This window comes from Oxyura jamaicensis, chromosome 2 (assembly GCF_011077185.1).
Source record: "Oxyura jamaicensis isolate SHBP4307 breed ruddy duck chromosome 2, BPBGC_Ojam_1.0, whole genome shotgun sequence".
Classification (NCBI taxonomy): Eukaryota; Metazoa; Chordata; class Aves; order Anseriformes; family Anatidae; genus Oxyura; species Oxyura jamaicensis.
The window spans coordinates 15,215,871-15,240,563 of NC_048894.1; the positions used below are offsets into that span (position 1 = coordinate 15,215,871).

The 24,693-nt window shown below is 43.3% G+C and overlaps 1 protein-coding gene and 1 long non-coding RNA gene across 8 annotated transcripts in view; one reads left to right on the top strand and one right to left on the bottom strand.

Annotated features, from left to right (window-relative positions):
* The first annotated feature begins 2,516 nt into the window (after window positions 1-2,516).
* Window positions 2,517-24,693, top strand: part of EPC1 (enhancer of polycomb homolog 1) — a 69,187-nt gene continuing 47,010 nt past the window's right edge. For 3 of the 7 annotated variants that reach the window (XR_004748136.1, XM_035317289.1, XM_035317290.1), the window contains exon 1: window positions 23,072-23,566. Coding sequence is in view for 4 of the 7 variants with exons in the window: in XM_035317289.1 (XP_035173180.1) it covers window positions 23,414-23,566 (153 nt within the window). In the remaining 3 variants the exon portion in view is untranslated. Of the gene's footprint in view, window positions 2,689-3,404; window positions 3,509-23,070; window positions 23,567-24,693 lie in introns of those variants that run through there. The other 4 variants (XM_035317291.1, XM_035317292.1, XM_035317293.1 and 1 more) reach the window with 3 other exon arrangements.
* Window positions 6,392-23,746, bottom strand: LOC118161713. The gene is made up of 4 exons (XR_004748137.1): window positions 23,627-23,746; window positions 22,100-22,214; window positions 7,379-7,467; window positions 6,392-7,347 (listed from the first exon to the last, which is right to left on the bottom strand). It is a non-coding gene; the product is annotated as an uncharacterized LOC118161713 (long non-coding RNA).

The following is a 24,693-nucleotide window of genomic DNA, read 5'->3' on the forward strand; positions in this document are numbered from 1 at the left end:
ATCAACAGGAAACTTGGGATGGTTCAGTTTAGCTGAGCCTGCAACAAAAGAATACAGTCAAAGTCTTCACCTGCACCACACCACAATAACCACAGGCATCCACCAGGGCCTAGCTCTATTAAGGTAATTTACTAAAATGCTTTATATCATGACTAGCTAACATATACTTTTTGGTGTAGTAAATATAATTGTACTAAAGGCATTCACTGCAAGAGAATCACAAAGACTCTGCAAATATGCAGCTGCTACTACTGCAGAGCTGCTATTAAATGTGGATAAGAAAGAAAAAGAAAAAGTCTAAAAACGCAAAACAACATTGCATAATGAAGAATTTACAGAGTGGTATATGAGACCACAGACCACGCAACTCCTCCACACCATGGTTAGCTCTCTGGAGGTAGCTCCACCATCTGGCAGAGCTACGTGGCCCTTTTTGCCTTTCCCACCCTTCCAATCAGGGCTGGTGTTTTTGGATGGACGTTTAAGTTATGGGACGTTGCAAGGAGGCTAGGACTTCACAAAAAAACAAGTTAACAGGAGAAGGAACCTTCCCAGCCTGCATGGTCCTTCTGGTGCCGACCGACCTGTGTACTAACATCTGCACTAACAGGCTTGAGGTGATGCTTACTCACTAAGTAGTGGTTCGTGTAATGATCGCTGACATGAGAAATAGCACTTATGAATTCACTAAATACATGCTAGGCGGGAGGTTCAGATGAGCAACATGTAGTGGTAATGGTTAAGAACAACACTTTTATTCCTGTGAAAAAAAAATGGTGAGTTTCAAAACAAAACAGAATCTCAACAGCCTCACCTCTTCAAAGCCATCAAATTTAAGCTACTGTATATATATATATATATATTTTTTTTCCTAGGACTTGTTGACTGCTAACAGGCCTAGTTTATGCTTTTTTCATTCAACCTGCCTTTTGGATTCTTTCACTGCCTGACCTTTGCTATATCAAAGATAAGCTTTACATTTGTATATTCAATGCTGTCATGGCCTACATCCCCCTTCATCATTTTTCTGTCATTATAAAGAAATTAATGCCAATTTTATTAGGCTTAGGTAGTTCATCTGGTGCTTTTTCATAAAAGCTTCTTTGTGCTTTCTTCCAAGCTGTCCTTCCTCTTGGAGAAGTCCACTTAAAACCACCATAAGAACAATTAATTTTCTTCATCAAATCCCACCTTCTGTCTTCCTTCCCATGGTGTATACACAGAAACAAGGTTGGGCTGATGGTGCGTTGCAAACTGTGCCTTCCTGGCTGATCAATATAGGCTCATTGTTTCCCTCATCTGTCCGTAACCATCTGCTGTCTTTTGTCTTACACTTTTGAGCTCTTCAGGGCAGGAATTATCTATTTGCCCTATATTTCTGTGTGGTATATTATTATAATCATAGTCCAGGATTAAGGATGCTAGATATCAGGACAGTACAAACAAATAACAGTTATGACAAAAATTGCTTTATGTTCTTTTACAGATAAATTTTTGAAATTTAAGGCCTAGAAATAGGAGGTGGTTAAGGAATAAAACCCCTCAATTTCACTGTTGTTTTTTTTTAGTGCTTCTGGAAAAGGTTTAGAATAGCAATGGAGGGGAATATTAATTCAAGCCATTTAAATTAGCTCTGGATCAGGCTCAGCAGGTCTGACAGCCTGTCTCCACTGTGACTCCTACTAAAGGCAGTGAAAAGACTCTCCTGGGAAATGAATCAGGCCCTATGGGGCCCAAGAAGCAGCATGCAGGAGGAGCTCTGCTACTGCCTAGCGAGGCTGCTGGCTGAGGTGGAGGACCACATATTGGCATTTTTATGATCATCTCTAATTTGAATAAGCTATACCTCCGTGTTTATTTAGTTAAGGGGAACACCAAGAAAAGTTTAAGGTCGTTACACTATATAGGGGTGTAACAAGGGAAAATGCAACATGATTTTCACAGAAACCCTAAGAGGTTACTGTGAGCCACAAATGTGAAAAGGTAAACGTTACAAAATGGGTATCTATGTGCAAGAGCCCCAAATTCCCGATCCTGATGAGAATGCCCACTCCAGCGTCCTATCTGCGGCTACACGCTCACGTCCGGGCTACGGGGGCGATTTAATCCCGCGCCGAGCCCTGGAAGTGTGAGAATTTGCCAGCATTTTGCCAGCCGGCTTCCAGCAGCCGAGTACCTGACTCAGCTCCCGAACTGGAGCCACAGCATCGAATTTCCCAACCCACTTCAGCTGAACGCCTGCCAAGATAGGTGAAAGACCTTATAAATATGTAAAGCAGGAAGTTCGAATTACACAGGGATGTAAATTTCCAGTGATTGATGTCCTTAAAAAATAATAAATAAATAATAATAATAACAATAATAAAAATCCTCGAGAAAGTACGGCGCCGGGGAAGGTGCTTCCCCAGCCCTGGTGCCTGGCGGTACCGCCCCGAGTTTTGGGGCCGCATTGTACTTTTTCGTGCCGATTTTTATTTTGGATTTTCTACCACTTCCTGGAGGCCAGGGGGAGGCACGGTGGGAGGAACCAAAAAACTCGGTGCCACAGCCATTTTGTTTGTGGGCAGCATGGTAGAATTCTGTCAGTCAGTCCGAGGAGGGGTTTTTAAAACGGCATTTATGGAAAAACTATCCCCGCCGTGACGGGCGTACCCGGTGAATTTAGCGTTAATTTAGCTCTCGCGGAAGGTAGGTGGTTCTGCGCGTAAGGAAAGCGAGGATTTCGCTGGGAATTCAAGCCTCCCGCTTTCCAGGCTTTGCTTCGGGCACGACTGGGGCTTTTCCAGCCGCCCGGGGGGGACTGAGGTGCGGCGGGGCCGGGGACTGGCCCCGAGGTGCCCCCACCGCCGAGCCCGGCCGAGGGATGCGCTCCCGGGCACCAACTTGGTGCCGGGCTGCCGGCGGGGTGGGGCGGCACGGAGGGAGGGAGAAGGGCGAAGTCTCGGCGCTATTTGCTCCAGCTGCCTCTATTTATTCGTTCTCGGGAGGCGGCTGCTGGCGTTGGGAAAGAAAAAAGAAAAAAGGTGGGTGGGGGGGAAGCGAGGCGGGGGTAGGCTGCGCGGAGTGAGCCGTAGTTTTGCAGTGTCACCGAAAACCAGCGCTAGACTTTGGTCCTGGATGGCTGGAAGGCGTCTAGAAAATGGAACGCCGCATTTTTCCAGGCGGTGGCGGTGGAGATAGAGGGGGGGGAAGCAGGGGGAGCCGGGGGCGACCGTGGCAAAGTTGTGACCCCGGTGGCTACCCCCCGGCATCGCCCGCAGAGCCCGGGGAAGCCGCCGCCTTCCTCGCCCTCCAGCCAGGCGGGGGCGGGGGCGGGGGGAGGGACCGGGGCGGGGGGGGAGACAAAGACTGACTTTTTTTTTTTTTTTTTTTTTTTTTTTTTTGCATTTGCGAAATATTTTAAGGATGTTCGGGGAGCCCTTTGCGGCATGGAGGTGGCTGGCGGTGGGAGAGCGAGTATGCGGTCCATATTGTTCCAGGCGGTCTGCAAGGGCTGCCCTCTCCGAAGGTAAGTTTGGGCTTTTAACCGAAAATATTCGTGGGGTTTTATTTTTTATTTTTTTTCCCTGCGTTCGTGCTGTGGAGGGTTCGCCTTGTGCTGGCGAACAAAACAGAGCCTTGTATTTTTCTTAGCTTTGATCTCGTGTGTATTCCACCCAGCGATGTCTCCTTAATAGCGACAATTGCTAAAGTCAGTTTTGCTTCCTCTTTAAAATTTAATGCACGCCGAGCTTACCAACGATTTAAGTTCGATTTAAGGGTGGAAGGACTCGGGTATTTTTTTGAGATGGACCTGGCTTTTCCTTCTGGCTTTTCATCTGGGGGGTGGTTTCTTTACCGAGTAACAAACGTAGCCGTGGCCGAGTGTTTTCCGTCTTTAGAAATACAATGCAGCCCCGAGCCACACGGCAGCACATTATGTCGCTGCTCGGCGGCGGTGGCCGTGGCGAAAAGAGTTTAAAATGCCATTTGCGATGGCTCTTGATGGATTACTTTGGTCTAAACTACGGGGGAAAACTGCCCTTGGTATGGCGGAGGTGGGGATTGACATAGCAGGGTTTATATGAAGTTATGGCTGTTAGTAAACCGTGACCTTTTTATTTACAAATTAGCGCTGTTACGGCAATTAGCTCCGAGCATTAGTTATATAAAAGCTCTCGTTTCGCCTTTCCCCCTTTGGATGGCTGGCGGGGAATGGGGGGGGGGGACCCGGGGGGAATTTGGGGGGATCCAGGGGGGTCTGGGGGCAGGTGGGGTGCTGGCAGCCCCATTGCAACCCCGCCCTGGAGGTGCCCGGAGGGGGAACGGCGGCCCGCAGCGGGCACGACCTCACCCTGCTGCTGCTTTGTGGAATGGAGCTGGGTTTTTTCTTTTTTTTTTTTTTTTTTTCTTTTAATCCCCATCCACCTAAAGATTATTATTATTATTTTTTTCGGTAATGAGATTCTCGGCCCCACCCCCCCGAGTGATTTTGCGGTGTCCGCGAAGGAGCTGCCTGTAGCTGGGCTGGCGTGCAATATGGAAGGCAGCGCTCCGCTCATTGTGCGGCTCGCCCATTGTCTGCCTGCTGCCAGCTCGGGCCGGGGGCCGGCCGCTGCTGCTGCCCGGCCCCACCGGGCCTCCTTCCCCTGGGCTCCCACATCCCCTGTCCCTAGGAGCTGGGGTTGGGAGGGGACTGCAAAGAACCTAGAAATGTGACCCGTTTCTTCAGAGTGGAAATAGGATTCACCTGGAGTGGGTGGGTTTCTTCTTCCCTGTTCTAAGTGGAGCATGAGTTTACACAGATCTATCTATCTATCTATATACATATCTCGTTCTGCCTTCTTTTGTTACAGTCTACACCTCATCTCAGTTTCGACTGTAAATGTTTCAGAAGGCTCTCTGCTAACAGCCATGTTCAAGAAAACAGGAGTGATTAATGTTGGAAGAAGATGGGTGGGAAGACATAGGCAAGCCTGTGAGCCGAGCATGCATTAAAAAACTCAACAGGTTCAGGAATAAATTTAACGTTAAATTCACCATACTTCTAAGGCATCCTTGTGGCTATTGTTTTGGAGTAATATGAAGCTAATAATTTTACAAACCTTTGCAGCTCACACCTTAATATGTTTATTGCTTTTAAAGAATAAATTTGACAAGTATTTTACTATTTGAAAACCATCTTTACATTTCTCATGTGCATTTTCATCTTTAAAAATGCATTTGGCCTCTTTTTAAAGAAAGTTTGCTGGTTAAGTTGTTTAGTTTAATGCAAACTGATGTGCAGCTTCAATAGTCTCCCTCCTCCTCTCTCAAAAAAAGTGAAGTAAAATTTAATTCTATCCTAGGTAACTATGTCCTGTAACCTTGATCCAGCAAGAGACATTTATGTTCAAGACAGTAGTCATCTTCCAGGATCTCTTTTCTCTGTCAGACAAGATCTGCTTTTATCAAGTCTTGGCTACAACATGGAGCCCCGCTGGCCCATGAAGGTTCATTATGAACATTGTCTTCAAGGCCCTCGTACTTTTCCTAGATCCAAGAGTTGTATCAAGCTATGGGCCTTCTGTGAAGAATTTTGGACATTTTCCATCTCTGAAACCAGACTGCCAGATCACAAGGTTGGCACTTGAGGTTACACCCATAGCAGTAAAGCCACTTCTTGAATCTATTACAGTAATGATAAATCTTGGAGAATCTCTGGGTCATTCAGATTTAAGTAATTCTTACACAACTTTCCTTTTCTTCTTTACATTATGTAGACCAGTGTTCAATTTGCTCATTCATCAATAACAATATTGAAGGAATGATAAACTTCTGAAGGCAATTTCATGTTTCTGCTTCTCTTGCCATCCTGGACTATGGAAGTAGTGACTTTGTGTGACTGCAGTGTATGTGTGCAGGCCACAAATGAACTGATTGCTAGTGATCATGCTGCTGAGAGGCAGCTTCTAGCTCTGGTCAGCAAAAATATGAATTCTGAGTAGAAATTTGCTATTTTATCTTCTTTGGGCAGGGCTATTATTTATCATTGGTTGTGGTTTTGCAGCTTTGCTGCATCTTATGAAAGCGTCTATTCTCACTCTTACCAAGAAGGTACAAGGTAAGAGGAGTGAAGTGATGATGTTTTGCAACTTAGTGGTTTCCTCGCTTTTCTCCTGCTGCTTCTCTGAGCCTTTGTTGAACAAGAAACAGTTCCCAGCAGATGTATTGCCAACAAGGAATAAGAATGGATTAAGATTTATTATTCTCTCAAAGCTAAGTCACAACTAATTTACTTCCTGCATCTTCTGCAGAAATATCTGGAAGACACATTACTGAGGAGTGGCTTTGCCTTGACTGCACGTTTCCCAGATGCACTCCTTCTGAAATGTCTGTGCCTGTCTGTGGAATATCAGGATCTAAAACAATAGGTTGTAGGTTTTGTTGGTTTTGTTTGTTTTGGAGGGGATCTTAATTTTGTTCCCTATATACCCCTCCAACTCTCAGATAGTAAAACTAGTATGATTTTTTCCTAATACACTTTCCCTTTTACCTAGAAACTTTGTGCAAACTCCATACACCTTTTCAAGATATTTGGCTCTCCTGGCTTAAAACTAATTGAAGTATCGCATCCTACCGTACATTAAATAATCTTTTTTAAGATATTAACCCATCTGGACTGATCAGCTGGACCTGTGATTAATCAATAGGTTCTGTGTGTCTTCATGACATTCCTCCTACCAATATTACTAGTATTATATACTCAAGTAAGAGACAGAAGGTAACGCTGCCTGGCTGTAGAGGTGCAGATGTATGTTACAGACCCCAGGCAGATCTAACCAGCTTCCAAAGTTAGCCAGTAATGATGTGAAGACAGCTCCCCAGATGTGTGCTAGTGGTATAAGAGAACATCAACTGCAACTTGGTTCAAATCACATCTGTACCTCCCGATTTATTCATTCCATATATCACTGTTCCCTTTTCCTACATGTGGTAACATACCTTGATGGCTTTGACACCTGGCTGTTCCCTTTTGAGGTTTCTAAACTATTAGTTGATTCTGTGATTCAACACTCAACAAGGTTTAGGGAAGGGGAATAAAAGAGGTCTCTTTCTTTTATAAACCCATCTGACATAGGATCTTGTTTCTCACCTTCCTTGTTATCTGTAGTACTCCACATCATACATGTCAGCATCAAATCATAGCAAAGAATACTTTTTAAAAAACTTTCTTTAAGGATAACCTTTTTCCCAGCTGTGAACAAAGGATGTCTGTCTTGCTCCAGACTTCTATTTTTCCATGCCTCATCCAGACTGCAACTTGTATGGCTCTTCAATGTTATGCGTCAGAGGAGACTGCATCCAGAAGTTAAAGCATCCTTCCACCTAGCATCCAGAAGTTAAAGCATCCTTCCACCTAGCATTCTTCATAGTTTTCCTCTTTTATCAAAAGGCTCAAGAAGGTAATTCATGTTGTAATAAAGAGGTCCAAATCCTTGAGACGATCTGGGATTGTAAGTGATTTAGTAAATATACGTGGGTGGGGAAAAATAAATCAGTGCTTTGAAACAATTTCTCTGATTTGCTGTTGTTCACAACAAAGCAAACTTGTATGCTTTTGACACGTACAACCAGCGGTTTCAGCTCCCCAGGGCTTCTCTACATTCTTAAGTCATGTTTCCAGTATATCATATTACCACTGGCCCTGCAAAATTTGACCCTTAAAGTGGGCACTGAAGTGATTAAAATTTACATACATTTGCTAAAAATGACTCTCTTTACCTACCTTAAATATTTCCCCTATAAACAACAGAGAGAGAAAAGGGAACTGCTAAATGTTTTGTGAGTACTAATCCTTGCTGGTTTTGCAGGAAATTGAGATACTGTTATAGAGATCCCAGATGGTAAATGGATGGTTGCTCAGAGGCATACAATACTGTACAACAGAAAACAAAATGTAGGAAAACCCAGGAATAGTGAACAGAACCAAGGACTTGTTCCTCCCAGAGCAGTCCTCTTTGTGTCAGGTTCCATTTTGCTTTTTCTCTGGGAACAAACATATGGCTAGATGTCAAAGTAACAAGCCCGTAAGATGGTGTTAGTATTAACTCATGCTTCAGTGGATTAACAGTAAGTTATGCTTCTGAGTAAATTGGAATCACCATATCATAAACGCTTAATGTAGAACTTGCTTTACCTGACTTTAGATGGGTATTGTTAAATCTGTAACCCTAATGGCTGAAAAGAAACAGGTTGAAGATTCCATATCTTAAAAATAATAACCCAAGTATTCTGTGTCTATTTGGAGGTGAAGAACAGTTTAAACTTTACTAATTATCCTGACCAGATCACCACCTGCCTAGTATGACTAGCTCAGATGTGAATGGACATACTTAATGAGATAAATTCCACACACAGTTTGTTTTCACCTTGACATGTGTGTGATTTAGGTAATGAAAAGTTAGTTCTTAATCCCCTCTACTATTCAGAGCTTTAAGAAACTTGCTAAATATAAGCAAGAGCTCTCTGGCCCTAGAGGTTATGTGCAGCTTGAGTGTTCATTAACAAAAATAAGGAGGAGTTTTTCAGGCTTGTTCAAACCGGATGAAGAATAGGTGAGTCAACTCTGGGCCTTTCAGCAGTATAGGCATCCCTTAGGTCTTGTATTTGTTTACTGGGAATCTTGGTGTTGCTGATGCAATGTGATGACTAAAATAATTTCCTCAGAGTCCTTTCACCTGGCAGCTTTTCATCTTCTGTAATGCCAGGCCTAGACAGAGCATCTTATAGCCTGATGTATTGGTTCAGGGAGTTTTTTTTCTCGAATAAAAGTTAAAATTTAATTTCAAAATGTTATAATACAGAGCAATTGTGTTATTTCTGATGGTCTTAAACGTATCCATACGAGGCAGACTACCTTGATGACATTTGACACTGATTGTGGCACTTTCTTTGAATTGTGAATATGCAATCAGCTTTTCTTTTTTTTTGACAGAGGGGAAAACAGTTTATATTTGACTCCACATGCACATATTCTGGCCCATATCCATTTACAAGCACTCAAAGAATGAGAATTCTATAAAAATGTGTTCTAATTTCTTTTGTCATCTCTGAATCAATTTCCCAGCTAAAAATCTGCTGTCACAGCAGGTTAGAAATTCTAGGCAAGGATACTTTCAGATGAGCTACTTTAATGTGAGAAACTGTCTTCCATCCCGTCTTTTACGTTCTTTGATATTTTTTTAATATTACTTTAATTAGGTTATGTACTTCTGTGCTAACAACCTTCTTGAGTTGCTTACAAATTAGATGAAGTTCTGCAAACTTGGCACCTGTGACCAGTAGCTGGCTTTAACACAGAGGCCTGTGCACATGTTGGTGGTCTGTCTCCTCTTGGAAGGTGAGAGTGCCAGACAACAGTAAAATGAAGACATTATTTAAGAGAATCAAGTATCTGTATTGGAGCAAGGAAGAGAGCCTTAACTAGTACTCTAAATAATTTGAGAAGACCACTTACCACTTGCTTGTGTTTCTCAGGATGCCCTTACACTGGACTTCAGGATTTCACCTGAAATATATATGGTGTCCTGGTCTATTCTTGAAGACTACTTCAGTATCTAAAAGGGAGTAGACTTACTCTGGATATTAGGAGGAAATTCTTCACTCAGAGGGTGGTGAGGCACTGGTAAAGGTTGCCCAGAGAAGCTTTGGCTGCCCCATCCCTGGGGGTGTTCAAGGCCAGGCTGGATGGGGCTTTGAGCCCTGGTCTAGTGGAAGGTATCTCTGCCCATGGCAGGGGGGGGGTGGAACCACATGGTCTTTAAGATCTCTTCCAACCCAAGCCATTCTGTGATCTCTAATCTACACAGGGTAACCAACCCCTTAGCCGATATCAAGTCAGCTTTGGTTTTCTGAGCCCACATATGTTAGAGGCATAGAGAAAATAATCAGCTTTCTTCTTTCTTAGGGCAATTTAATTTATGCTTCTCAACTGAAACACTTACCCTGTGTTCACAACTGCCAAACTCCCACAAGTGTTATGCATTCTCTAAATGTTGAAAGACCTCTTGCAATGTATCTCCAGGTTAACCCTATCAGTTTTCCATTTTCATGCCTCTGATAGAATCATTTGTACACACATATGCATATATATCACAAAACAGTCTTGTCAGTTGGTTTTGTATTCAGATCTAGCCTCCTCTGCTGGATATGTATATTCAAACGCAGTTCATTATGTTTTCCACTAATAGAGTAGTATTAATTTGAGCCTTCTGAAGCATGTATACAAATGCTTGCATATAAATATAATGATTAGTTTGTATCCCAAAGACAAACAATATCTCTGTAGTGTTCTCTCATGCTTAATTTAGAAGTATAAATCAAAATACAGTGTGTAATGTAAAGGAATCCATATCCGAGGTTGAAATAATTAGTGTTCTCATAATAAAAATCTAGAAGTACTGTAAAAATCTTCAAATTGAAGACTGAGGAGACAAAGGAAAGCTAATCAAGGTAACTAACCATTAAAAATAACTAAAAAAAACTTGTACTTAAGGATCCTGTGTCTATACGTGAAACATCCCTTAGTTTACAGATTTTCTAAATGTTACTCTTGCAGTTCCAGATTTTCAGAATCCAGAAGATGAGATGTGTGTTCATTTTTTTTTTTTCCTTCTTTCGAGAAATGTATTGGTCCTAAGTAAAGATGGTATAGCCTATATTAGATGCTTAGTTACATCTACATGACTTTACTATATTCCTATTATATTTTCAGTAGCTCTCCTATAAACTCCAATAGCCACTAGTATTTAAGTGTAACAGCCCAGAATTTCACAAGCATCTGTTGTTTGAAAGGAACAGTGCAATCCTATTACTTTGATCTGGAATTTGAGTTTAGTCATACTATAAGTGGGTAGATAGGTCCGCTGACATTTAAAAACAAACAAAACTAACCAAACAAAAAAGCTTGTATTTGCCACTAACTTCCACCCCACTGCCCCTCCCCTCTAAATGTGTGTATTAGGCAATACCTTTTCGTTCCAAGAGGCAAGTATACTTTCCTGCCCCCCAAAAGTCTGAAATCCAGCTAATTCCTATCTAGATACGTCAGTGATCTCCTTGCAGTTCCTGAGGCAAGCAGATACGCTACTTTCATTCTGAACCAGGAACTGCAATTTAAAGCATGTGCCATGATAGAGTAGGTATTGGCTATTACTCTGCCTTATTTAACATCAGTGATATAATTCTGAAGGTCTGCGAGGACTTGATCATTCAATCCAGAACCTGTGAAACACTTGAAACAACAGACTGACTTGCAAGACAGGGCTCCTATCCTAGGAGATTAAGGTATTAAAGTTAAAATCATTGAAAATTGTGGATTGAATTTGCTGGAAAGTTGCAAATACATGCACAGGGCCATGCAATTAACAGTTATGACAGTAAACTTTCTCCAGTTAGGCAATGAACACGGCTTGGCCCCAGTACACTCTTTATCCCAGGTCAGTGCGTGGACATCATGGCAGCCTAAGCTATATGTAGTGGTGTGGGGGCTTTTTCTTTTTAACTTAATGGTCAGTTGACAGATTAAAGGTAGAGTTCATTACTGTGCCTACCATTAAACCTAAGTATAACCATAATTTCTATATTTGCTCTACCTTTTTAGCCCTTCAACTTATCCTATGTGGAATATAAAAGTAATCTATACTTAGCTCTTTGATTAATGAATTAGCAGTTGTGCTAGGTAGAGAAGGAGGGTTTGGTGTTCTTTTTTTTTTTTTTTAATTTGGTGGTCTTAATATTTTTCATTATTATTTTCGGCGAGCCCAATCCTCTGCATTTCCAGCAAGAAAAGGATAAGATTCTTGCTTTTCTACTGGAAATGCACAATTGTGATGAACTTCACTTGACTCAGTAATTGTGTGTTATAAACCAGTGTTCTCTGAAGTTCATACCTAAGAAAGGGGTGGGTAGCCTGTGTGTCAAGTTCAAATTTCAGTTACCATGGCTTTTTTTAACTAGTATTTAATTACCAGAGTAATTAGTGTGACAAAAGAATGAATAGTGATTTTTACTATTATTACTGATGTGTATTTCAGAATCAAAAATGTTTTGGATAATGTTGCTTTTTTGTACTGAAACATAGACTCTTCTTGCCTGATAACAGCACCTGATTGGTATCTGCTTAAGTAGAGGGGTAATACAGAAACTTCCCTTTGTTCGGGTACATCTATAGAAACTCAATAATGTGGTAACAACGTGTAGTAAATGCCCAGAAGACTAACGAAATTTAAGAACCACATAGGTAGTGCCATTAATAAGGTGCTTCTCAAAAAGTCCTAAAAATTCATTTTCCTTTTTTAAAGGACTTCAGGGAAAAGGAGCTTGAAAGTGCTCTTTTCTACAAGCTCAGCCTAGGATCCCACTAGTCCAGTTCCTTCTGTAAGCTTCAGTGAATGTCATAAGGGCAGCCAAATACAAGAGATTGTGGTGGTCACTAGAGCAGTTTTTTATATTCATAATAAACTATTTCATTTTGGAACTTGGTTACTTTTTAAAATTAACTGCTTTACGGTCATTTGCTAGTGGAATAGGAAGAATTGAAATGAAAAAAAAAATTAAACATAAATTACAGGTGTTCTGTCTCCATAGGAGGAGCAAAAAGTCTGCAAGAGGCACTGATGACTTACACCTCCTTCTGAAGTAGTAGTATTATTTTAATGTTGTTTAAAAACAATATTTTAATTAATACTATAAATTCAATTATACTATTGAAATTAAGTGCTTACGATGAGTGCTAAGGAAAAAAAAAAGGGACCAGTGTCAACATCTCATGTGTTAATCTGCTGGTCTGGTTACTAAGTTTTATAGTCAGCATTGGACTTCTTAGTACTCAAGGAAGGGGAAAGTGCTTGTTCAACTTAGATGAGAATTGTGGATAATTATAGAAGAGTCTTTAAAAATTTCAGCTTAGACCACAGTTTCAGTAGAGAGAGAAACTTTTAGGTGAGTAAAGCATCAGGTAATTCACAATGCGGATTGTGTATTTCATGTAAGCTGTCCAGTTCATAATAAAATGAATCAACTACTGCATTGGTATTCTAGAAAATCACAAATTTATTTTCTTTTCTAGTGATCGTCTCATGAATAGATATTTTCCAAATTATGGAACAGAGCATAATGTCAGACACTTCAGGATTTTTTGTTCCACTCCTTTTATTATTATTTTTTTTAACTTCACTAAAGAGTTACACTTTACAACTTTGTCTTATTACTAAATTCTTAAATATTATTTTGTGGAATATTTGGTGGAAAATATGTCTAAAGCGTGAATTCAAGGTGTGTCTAGCTTTGTATTTTGGAGAGAGTATTATATATTACAGTATTGAAGAATAAAGGAGAAACTCAATTTATCTTATAATACTTAGAGTTCAAGATAACTATTCTGAATCCACTAAAACTTAAAAAGAACTCAAAAAGGGAAAGATATCTCTTTCAATATAGAAGAGTCTCAGCATAAGTAATTTTTATTTCTTTAGCACTGCTGTATCTGACAATCACTGCTTCCATTATAACATGCTTTCCACACACACACAAAAACGTACGTCTCCTAAATAACAAGCCATATAAAGGAAGATAATTCCTCTTGGACAGTGCCAGGAGAAGGGGGAGGAAAAAAAAACAAAACCACCCTAAATCAAAACAATTAAAACAAACAAAAACCCATACCCTGCAAACTGTTTGTGCTTTCAGATGTTTTAGGCAGATAGAGCCTATTTTACCGTTCTGTCTGCCTTGGAACAAATGTTGATTGTTTAAAATAATAATCCTACTTTAGAAGGAGGTCATTAGTGCCTCTTGCAGACTTTTTGCTCCTCCTGTGGAGGAAGAGTGCCTGCAATGTCTTGAAGATCCTAGCTCCAGTTGTACAAGTAGAAGTGTGGTAATAGCTTTTGCTGCTCCTCTGTAAGCTTTGCTTCTTTTCAGAAAAAGAATTGATTGCTGCTGGCTTTACCTCCTCTTTTGGATGTAGCCCACTGGCACAACCTTTCAGGTTCAGCTTGGGTTTTCAGTACTGCCTGCAGTAAATTGATTATTCCAGGATTACATTTAAACAGCTTCCCTGAGGATGCTGGGCTTCACTTTTGCATATGTATGACTGGCCCTACACATTCTTCAAGCAGGATTACTCTGCTAAAATGGTCCCTAACGCCTTCCATTCAGGTGGAAAAAGGTTGCCTGTTCTATATGTAATAGAAACTATAAAATCCCACCTATACACAGTTGTAACCAGCCTGTAAGAAAATAATAAAGGGTTCATGTATAGACTAGCTCAGACACTAGTCTCATAGGTCAAGGTTTTCAAATATACAGCATATGACAGTTTTATTGTCCTGAGTATGTATTAAATTGCATGTAGTTTGGTCACTTTCAAATCCTTTTTGCACAGGTTTATCATTCCAGAATTGTGTGGCTTTCACAAACTGGATCAGATGAGGGAAGAGGGCATTGGCATTAAGCTGTAGCTTGAAGAACAATGTCTAGCACGGGACGGGTCGTCTTACTGTTTTTCCTTCTGATTTATATAGTTTTTTGCTTTTTTTTTTTTTTTTTTTGAGTTATTGAAGTATCTGATCAGATTCCCAACTTGGTGTTTAGTGCAGCTTCATAAGCAAGTGGCCTGATATGAAGGGGCAGTGTGGGTACAGAGAATCATAGAAACATAGAGTGGTTTGGGTTGAAAGGGACTTTAAAACCCATCCAGTTCCAACCCCCTGCCGTGGGTAGGATGTCTCCCACCAGACCAGGTTGCCCAAGGCCCCATCCAGCCTGGCCTTGAACACCTCTAGGGATGGGACATCCACAGCTTCTCTCGGCAACCTGTGCCACCTGCCTCACCATCTGCTTAGTGAAGAATTTCCTCCTAATATCTAATCTAAATCTCCCATCTTCTATTTTTAAATCATTCCTTTTTGTCCTATCGGTATCTGCCCATTTAAGAAGTTTTCTAGCGTTTTTATATGCCCCCTTTAAGTACTGAAAGCCTGCAATGAGGTCTCACCAGAGTCGTCTTTTCTCCAGGCTGAACATCCCCAGCTCTCTCAGCCTTTCTTCACGGGAGAGGTGCTCCAGCCCTCTGCTCATCCTCATGGCCCTTCTCTGGACCCACTGTAACAACTCCACCTCCTCCTTGTGCTGAGGGCCCCACACTTGGATGCAGGACTTCAAGTGGGACCTCAAAAGGGCAGAGCAGAGGGGCACAACCACCTCCCTCCCCTGCTGGCCACCCCTCTGTTGATGCACCCCAGGACGCAGTTGGCCTTCAGGGCTGCAAGCACACACTGCTGGCTCATGTTGAGCTTTTCATCCACCAGAACCCCCAATTCCTTCTCTGCAGGGCTGCTCTTAATGAGTTCTTCTCCCAGTCTGTCCTTTTTTCTGGGATTGCCCTGATCCAGGTGCAGCACCTTGCACTTGGACTTGTTGAACCTCATCAGGTTCACATGGCCCCACTTCTCAAGCTTGCCCAGGTCCCTTTGGATGGCATCCTCTCCTTCTGGGGTATCACCTGCACCACTCAGCTTGGTGTCGCCTGAGAACTTGCTGAGGGTGCCCTCCATCCCACTGTCTGTGTCACTGATCAAGGTACTAAAACAGGACTGGTCCCAAGACAAGCCCCTGAGGCTGTCACCAGCCTACACCTGGACATAGAGCTTTTGACTACAACTTGATGGCTGTAGCCATCAGGCCAATTCCTTCTCCACTGAATGGCCCACTCTTCAAATCCATCTCTCTCCAGTGTGGAGATCAGGATGTCATGTGGGACCATGCCAAAGCCCTTACAGAGGTCTATGTAGGTAACATTGGTTGTTCTTCCCTTGTCAATTGATGCAGTCACTCCATCATAGCAGGGCACCAGGCCGTCTCACATCACCTCCTTGTCCTGCGTGTCCTTTGACATTGCTTCCAGGTTCTGTGATCTCCCCAGGCACAGAGCTGAGGCCCAATCTGTAGTTCCTGGTTCTTCCTTTTACCCTTTTTAAACGTAGGAGTGATGTTTCTCTTTCTCTAGTCACTGGGGACGTTGCCAGGCCACCAGGACATTTCAACTGTGATGGAGAGAAGCCTGGCAACTCCATCAGGCAGCTCCCTCAGGACCCTGGAACGCATGCCATCAGGCCCCAAAGGCTTGTTCAGTTTCATCAGACCTGCTCTTTGCTTACAGTAGGAGGGACTTTGTTCCTCCAGCTCCTGCCTAGAGGTAACTGTTGTTTCCAGTTTTCCCTTCTCATTTATCAGAGGATGTACGCTCTCCTTGGCTTTTCTTTTCTCACCAGTGTACCTCTAGAATCCTTTCTCGTTAGTCTATGCAGCCCTTGCCAAGTTCAGTGTCACCTATTCTTTGGCTTTCCTGATCCAATCTCTACGCATCTGGACAGCATCCCTGTATTCTTCCCAGGCCACGTGTCCCTGCTTCTGCTGCCTGTGCACTTCCTTCTTATATCTGTTTGACCGGCTTCCTGCCTTCCCTGCTTGATTTATTTACACATGGAGGTGGGGAGTTCTTACACCATAAGAAAAGCGTCCTTAAAGATCGGCCAGCTCTGGTTCCTCTGGCCCTAAGGACTGTTTCCCAGGGAACCTCATCCGCTAGGTCTTTAAATAGCTAGAAGTTTGCTCTTTGGAAGCTCAGGGTCCTGACTTTGCTCTCTGTCAGGGTGATATTCATTGAGATCAGGAACTCAACCATGGCATGGTTGCTGCAGCCCAGACTGCTTCCAGTCTTAGCCTTTGTAATGAGTTCATCTGCATTGGTGAGCACGAGGTCCAGTAACACTTCTCTGGTTGGTTTGTCTAATACCTGCACCAGGAAGTTATCCTCAGCTTATTCCAGGAGTCTTGGGGATTCCTCACAGCCTGCTGAGTAGCTTTTCCAGCAGACACCCGCGTGGTTGAAATCCCCCATCAGGATGAGAGTGTGTGAGTGCAATGTTTCCTGTAGCTGAAGCAAGGAAGTGTCAACAGGCTCCCCTTGATCAGGTGGCTGGTGGTACACCCCAACCACAAGGTGTCCCTTCTTGGTCTGGTCCTTGGTTTTTACCTATTGGCTCTCAACCTGTCTGTAGCTCTTTCTCAGAGCCAGCACTTCACCATCTATTAATTCTTCAACGTAGAGGGCAGCACCACCACCCCTCCTTCCCTGCCTGTCTCTTCTGAAAAGTTTGTAGCCCTTGACTGCAGTGTTCCAGTTGTGTGATTTGTCCCACGATGTTTCTGTGATAGCAATTATCTCATAGTTTCCTAATTGCACCATGGCTTCCAACTCCTCTTGCTTGTTTCCCAAGCTGCATGCATTGGTGTAGAGGCACTTCAGCTGGGCTCTCAGCGACATCACCTTTTTAGAGGAGCCCTCCCTATTTCCTTAAGGACAATTCTCAAGTATTTCCCTGCTGCTTCCTAAAGTGTTGGTGTTCCCTGTTTTTTCCCTGTCACTCAAAACTACTCCTTTCCCCACTGAATCTAGTTTAAAGTTCTGCTAATAAACCCAGCCAAGCTGCTGCCCAGAATGCTCCTGCCACACCTGGCCAGGCGTGCCCTATCTGGTGTCAGCTCACAGATCCCAGACCCCTGAGGTGGCAGTAGCCACGTGGCCAGTCATTCACCTGATATGAAAGAGGGGAGAGAACAAATTGGCAGAGCAGAGGGCAGGACTGTAGTATCTTAAGCCAATGTTGTTTAGGAAGGCAACACACTATAAAAACAGTCTTGTGCTCGGAGCCTGTGAAATGACTGAACTGTTGTTCATTTCAGCCTGTCTTGTTTTGTTAACTTTATTTTAGGTTAGGTAATGCTGTCTTGTGACTTCCTTCATGTAGTTGTAAAATGTGAAACCCATTGATCAGGTGGTAATCCTTTATCCAGTTTTAAGTATGGGCATTGCAACAAAGTGTTGAAACTTCAGATTTTGTTGCCAACTTCTGTGTTTCTGTTCTGAATGTTAAGGAAAGGTAGTTTTTTAGACTGCTTTACTAGACATTTCTCTTCAGGTACTATTCATGAGAATAGCTGTCATTGGTTTTATGGTGGAAAAAACACATGCTCATGTTTAATGCTTCTGAGCTTCCTGTTTTATCAGGCTGATTTTTTTTTTTTTTTTGAGATATAAAATTAGGCACCTTTGAAATCTAAAGGATTGTTTCTACCCTCTATATGTTGAGTGGGTACAGAAATAGAAGATTAATTGTTGTATTAACCCTTCTCTGCTCTGTTTTGTATTCCAAAGTGTAAATTAAAGGTGCTTACAAAGAATAAGTAATAAAAGAATTGGTCATGCAGTACATGTACCTTCCCATTCACTACAGAAACAACAACAAAAAACTGTGTGCGTGTATGACAAAGCACTTTCTCCTGATAGAGGCAAGAAGTGAGGAACAGTGATTCACTTTGTCACTACTTCAAGTTATGATTCAATAAGAACTTCAGACAAGCTTTGTACCTGTTGCATCTCAACTGTGAATGCCTAAAATAACTGAGTGAATATTCTACATCATTCTTTGAGATACCAGAGCTATGAGAGATTAAATTGTCTTTCAGAAACTGCCAGAAGTTATCACAGGCGTTTTATACTAGCTTATGGTAGTGTGGTATCTGAACACTTTACATGTTTGACAGGTCCATTATCTCTTTTATAACAGGTAGTTGACGTCAGCAGATAAGGTGAAATATACTATGAATGACACCAGTTCATTTATGGTTGAAATATTTAAGGTAATTTCAACATTGTGTCTACTTACTACTGTAGCATGAAACTTCATAAAATGAAGAACTTCTAGTGTCATATTTGCTTACTTCATTTTAATCCAAACTCCAGTTAGTTGACCATGATGACTTAAAAGAGTAATGCTATCTGTAATGATATGAAACATAAGCACAAAAAGATAGCTGAGAATCAAATTTGAACAGAAGAATCATTAGAAGAATCATTAACCAGGAATATGCTTACAGAATCCATCATCTCTTACCATAGAACAAAAGAACCACCTCTACTTTTCCAAAGAGTAAATAGTGGGGGGGAAAAAAAAAAAAAAAAGCATGGGAATTTCCTAAGTTGCTATTTCTTAATATGTGATTATTGAAAGCGGGGGGAAAAAGATCAGTGATACTTTTTTATCAGTTCAGAGTAGCCAACTGTAACAAAGCTCAAAGGCCAAACACAGCTTATCAAAATTGTTATATAACTAAATGGTGAGAGAGTGAGCTCTACAATAGTAGAAACCGGGTATAAAATAGGCTGAGACGGGGGGGACAAAAGGCAAATACTTATGGATAAACAAGTTTGTATATAATCTAGTATACGCAGTCTATTCCTCAGTTTATGGAAACATGGTAGCATCTTCTGTAAAATCTCTTTTTAAATGGTTGACAAATGAGAAATATGTTTTACCCTTAACATATTCTACTCTTAAAATCTGCTACAGTTTTAAGTAAGCACAAGAAAAGTAGGGCCAGAGAAGATGCATATATGCACAAGAGTCAAATGTACTGGGATTGCTAATCCTAGCTTGACTCTGGATTCAGTTTTTTGGGGGGGAAGGCAAGGAAGTAATCTTTTGGTGAGGCTGGAGTGTGGAATGACATCAGATGTTCACTGCTACTACTGGCTATTGCTGTGAAGATCTATTTTTCAAACAAATATGCTTTCCATAAAACTAGATCAGAAAACTCATATATGTATTATCAGCCATTATATTATACGTATCAGCCTCTGTACTATACCTGTTTTCAGTTTTTAGCTCTTTAATATAACACTTGCCTTTTTATAACATACATCTTTATTAAAAAAAATAAAAATGAACTGCCTCCTAGCATTTTATATTCTTAAAATATAGAGTTACTTGATTCCAGAAAGCACCAAAACAACGTACAGAGTTTAAGCTATATACCCTTTGTGTGTAGCTGTTTTGTGCCTAGAACCAATGACTGCTGCTGGAACAGGAGACCATATTAGACACCTGTTCAGAAGACAACTCATGTTTAAATAAACTACTGAAAGTCTTTTTTTTGACTGAGAAATTTTAAACCACAAAACTGAAGACTGAAATTTGTAAAAACCTGTCAAGTGCTGCATAGATCTTGGAAACAAAAATAGCAAGTTAAATAATTAGGCTTCATAAACCTCAGTTAAATGCTCTAACAAGAGACCCCTGTCTGTAGCTACATAGATCAAATTGTTGGATCCTCTCCCTTAATGCCTAATCTGAATCCAGTAGTTTTGACTGAATATTGAAATCAGCTTATATTTACCATCCAGACAGGTGATATATTAAAATTCTTCTATAAACTTCTTTCGGTTTAGTAAAGCTTGTTTTAACTATTTTAAGATCATAAAAACAGTGTTAGAGGCATTTCTTTCATAATCCAAAGAACTATTTTAATCAGTTTGTAAAAACAAAAACAAAAAACACCAGGAATACAAATCTGTGGTGGTTGTTTTTTTTTTTTTTTTTTTTTTTTTTAACATTTCAGCTACCTCCCAGTTCATCAAATTTCACTTTTTAGAACAGATACCATACACTTCCTCAACTTCAAAGTAGAGATGGACTGGATTATGCTTGTCTATCATGTTGTTTGTTCATTTAATAAACCAGACAACATAGCATATAATGGTTCATCTTCTGTATGTTAAAATTTAGTATAAATGCATTATTATGTTTAGGACTAAAGAAGAAAATAGCACTTCTCTCCAGAACTAAATTTATGCTTACTGATCTTTTACTGAGAGCTGTCAAAGCCGTTCGGTCATTATGCAAAACAGGATCCCAATTTTAAGCTGACAACTGTCATAGCAAAGTACTGATGTCTACAAACGTAATGTAAGCATTTTGGTAAATGCTACAAAAATGGCAAAACTTAAAATATACCTACATATCCTAACTGAAAGGAAGGTAAAATAGAAATATCTATCAGTCCATTTAAACTCCTGCCTCAGAAAAGTTCTATATTTTTCTTATTATCGCCTTGACAGAAGTTGGTACTGATGTCACATTGATTTGGAATATCCTTGCCTTCAAATCGCACTTCTCATCTCGCTAGCAAATTAATTCAGGTATTTTTTGAAGACTAATCAAATTCTGCTACAAAATCTGTTTTATTGGTAAAATAATAAAAGCTGATGAATCCAAGAGCTTCAGGCCAAAAATTTGTCTTAATGCATTCTGTCCTATTTGTATCTAAATGTTACTGTCCGTTCTGCCTGTTCTGCACTTTTCTCAAGCCTGTAGTGGGGTTAGAAATGCAAAGGTCAATTAAGGATAAGTTTAAACTTAAGCATTCTTTCTTTATAGTTGAGAATGTTTTTCTATACTCTGCTTTTCATTGGAGAGTCATATTTAATTGGCTTATTTCTTGCTTAGCTGCCAGGTATTTCATTTTCAGTTAGCATTTTAGGTCAAAGGAAATCTATAATAGTGTGTTGCTATTTATTTATAGTCATTGCATTATGTCTGCTAGTTAGATAAAATAAAATATTCAGTATTTCTGGAAAACTGTAGATGCTTTATATGCAACTTATTTTAGGGTTTCTTTAGGATTACTATTTCTAGCTAGGGAACGCTTAAGTTTTAAAATGAGCATAAAAAGCAATGTGCAGTTTTCACATCTGGTTCTGATGTAATTACTGAAATACAAATTAATACAATGATACTCCTTAGTTCATGCAAGCATACTTTAAAAAAAAAAAAAAAAAAAAAAGTATTTTTCTTCCTTAAAAAAGTAACGTTTTTCCTAGGAGCTGTATTCCACTGCATTACCTATTTCCAATAGATTAAAAAGGTGATGAGATTAAAAATAAATAGTATTTGTTTGTATTATAGACTTAACATATTTGAAAAATTAACCAATACTTTTAAAAAATCCTTTTGTTACACGTATGTCCTTTTTCCTAAATTTCTATTTTCTGGGAGTAATATGTGATAGGAACGGAATAGGTTTCATGTACTGATTCTTACGTAACAGAACAAAACTATAAGATTTTGCTTGAAACGAGGAGGAATATTGAAATTCAAACAAAACACATTTTGGTACTTTTAATTTTAAAATTAAAATCGTGATTTTTTTGATTTAGCTGTAGAACTAGAGTTACGTTATAACGCAACCCCCTAACGTGTTCAAGCACTTGCTGCGTTCCTTAAAGAGCTGGCTGTAGGGATGGGCAGGGAGAAACGCTTTTTGACATTTGTAAGGCTGCTCTGGGCGACCTGGGGCAGAGTGAGGAGACATTACTGAGATAAGTGAGGCTCTAATTTCCCATCCTTTGCTTACAGCAGAATGTTCCATCAATTTAATCAAGCCATTGAGACATAAACTAGCTTACCTAATGAGACATGTTGCAATTAGTTCTAGCCTCTGCCTGTAACGAGCGTGCTTGAGAGGGTAACGGAGTGATAACTTAAACCCAGGCAAGGGTTAAACTGCTTCACGTGCCCGCACTTAGCAAGTGCAGGACGGAGTTTTCTGAAAAACTCGGAGAAACCGCGGAGCCGCTCGGCAGGCGGCCGCTGCTGACAGCTCCTCGCGGCTCTCCCTCAGCCGAGCGCGGGCTGGCGGAGCTGGGAGGCTCGGAGCGGGGCCGGTGGGACCGGCAGGGGCTCCCCTCAGGCGCCGCGGGGCTCGGTCCGGGCTCGGGGCGCTGCCGCCGCCTCAGGCGCGATCCCCCCGGTGCGGCCGTTGGAGCCGCGCCCTGAGGGGAACGGGGGGAGCGGAACGTTCGGCAGCGGCTGCCCCGCGAGCCGCTGGGAGGGTCGGGGGTGGCTGAGCCCCGCTCTCCTTTTCCTTTTTCCTGAGGTTCTACCTCAGAGAGGCTCCGCTGGGGTGTGTGGGGGGAGATATTTTACCTCAGGGAGGTGCGTGTGCGTGCGGGGACGTCCGGTAGCGACCGAACCCCGCCACCCCGCGCGAGCGACGGTTACTTTCCCCGGTGGAGCAGCGCTCAGGAGAAGGAACCGTGAGGAGGAAACCCCTCGCGTTGCCCTGTCCCCACACCCACCGCCTCTGCCCGGCCCGGCCCGGAGCCCTCCCGCGCTGCCGTGCCCGCGCTCCTCCGTGCCCGCGCTGCGCGCGCTCCCCCCCGGGCGGCGCTGTGCCCGCGCCCCTGCGCGATGCAGTGTGGGAATGGCTGTGGCGCTGGGGTTGGCTGAAAGAGGCGGCCAGTCGAGGTTTAATGTCCGCCATGTTGGCCGTGGCGTATTGAGCGGAGCCGGAGCGGCGGAGGAGAGGAGCCAGCGCCCAGCCCAGCCGCGCCAGCCGGCGCCGCCGGGCCCCGTGTCGGAGCGCGCCCCGCCCCGCCGGGGGAGCCCCGGTCTCTCCATGAGAGCGCTCGGCGGGGTCCGGCTCTCAGCTCGGAGCGCTCTTGCTGTCGCCCCCCCCTCCCCAGCCGGAGCCGCCATCGCCGCCTAACATGAGCAAACTGTCGTTCCGGGCCCGGGCGCTGGACGCGTCCAAGCCGCTGCCCGTCTTCCGCTGCGAGGACCTGCCCGACTTGGCCGAATATGCCTCCATTAACCGGGCCGTGCCGCAGATGCCCACGGGCATGGAGAAGGAAGAGGAGTCGGTACGTGAGACCCCCCCCCCGGCCGGGTCCCTCCATCCCCCCCGCACCCGGGGCCCCCACCTTCGCCTCTGCGCAAGCACAAAATGGCCGCCATCTTCTCCCCGTTCTCCCCGCCCGCCGGGAGGAGGGAGGGGGGGGAGGCCGGTGAGGAGGGGGGGAGAAGGCTCCGAGCCCGGCCGCCCGTTACCGCACCCCCCCCTCCCGGTGCCCCCCTCCCCACCGCCATCCCCCCCCCCCCCGGGGCGGCCGCCGGGCCCCTTCCGCCGGGCCCCGCTAGGCACAAAGGGGGTCACGTGATCCCGCGCCCGGCCGCCATTTTGTCTCCCGGCTGCTCGGGCCGGGCCTTGTGCGGCAGCGAGCGGCGGGGAGGCGGGCGGGCGGCGGGGCCGTGGCGGCTCTGCCCCGCTGGGGGGCGCCCCCGAGCCGGCCGCGGGGAGGCCGGCGCGGGAGCGCGCACGGCTCGGGGGCGCGCTGCCGGCGCCGGGAGAGCGCGGGGGGTTGGGGGCGAGCGGGGGCGAGCGTGGTGTTGTGGCCCCCCAGCACGCGTGGTGGTGGGGAGATGGGCTCGGCGTGGGGCGGGCAGGGCGAGACCGGCGTCTGTGTGCTGCCGGGAGCAAGGAGGGGGCCGGGGTAGGTTTGTCTGGGAGTCTGGGGGTGAAGTTGGGGTGTGGAAGCACACAAGTCCGTCCCGGAGTCAGTCCCAGCACACTGACACGTTTCTGAGCTGGGCGCCAGAAATCCACCGCTTCCTCTCGGTTGTGCTGTCTCAGTCAAGTATGAAACTTAGAGCTTCTCCAGCGCGAGGTCCCTGTAATCACTCAGTCCCCACGGTCTGAGGCGGCCGTGACGTTTAATAATTCCTGTAGCTAAAGACCCTTGCTGAAGTGTTTCTGGAGTGTCACGTTGGTAGTTCTTGTGTCTTCTAATTACTTCCTTAGTATACCCTGTTTTCTCCATTTATGCATTTATTTTTTCAATTTATGTATTAAGTGCAGCGAACGGGAGAGAACGGTGGAACTGCAGTTATGTAAACAGGCTTTGAAATTGTGATGAGAACAAAAGTGACAACTTCATACCCTTTCAGTTTTGCCTCCTGTCAGGCTGCCATTGTCCTTCGAAGGTGACAG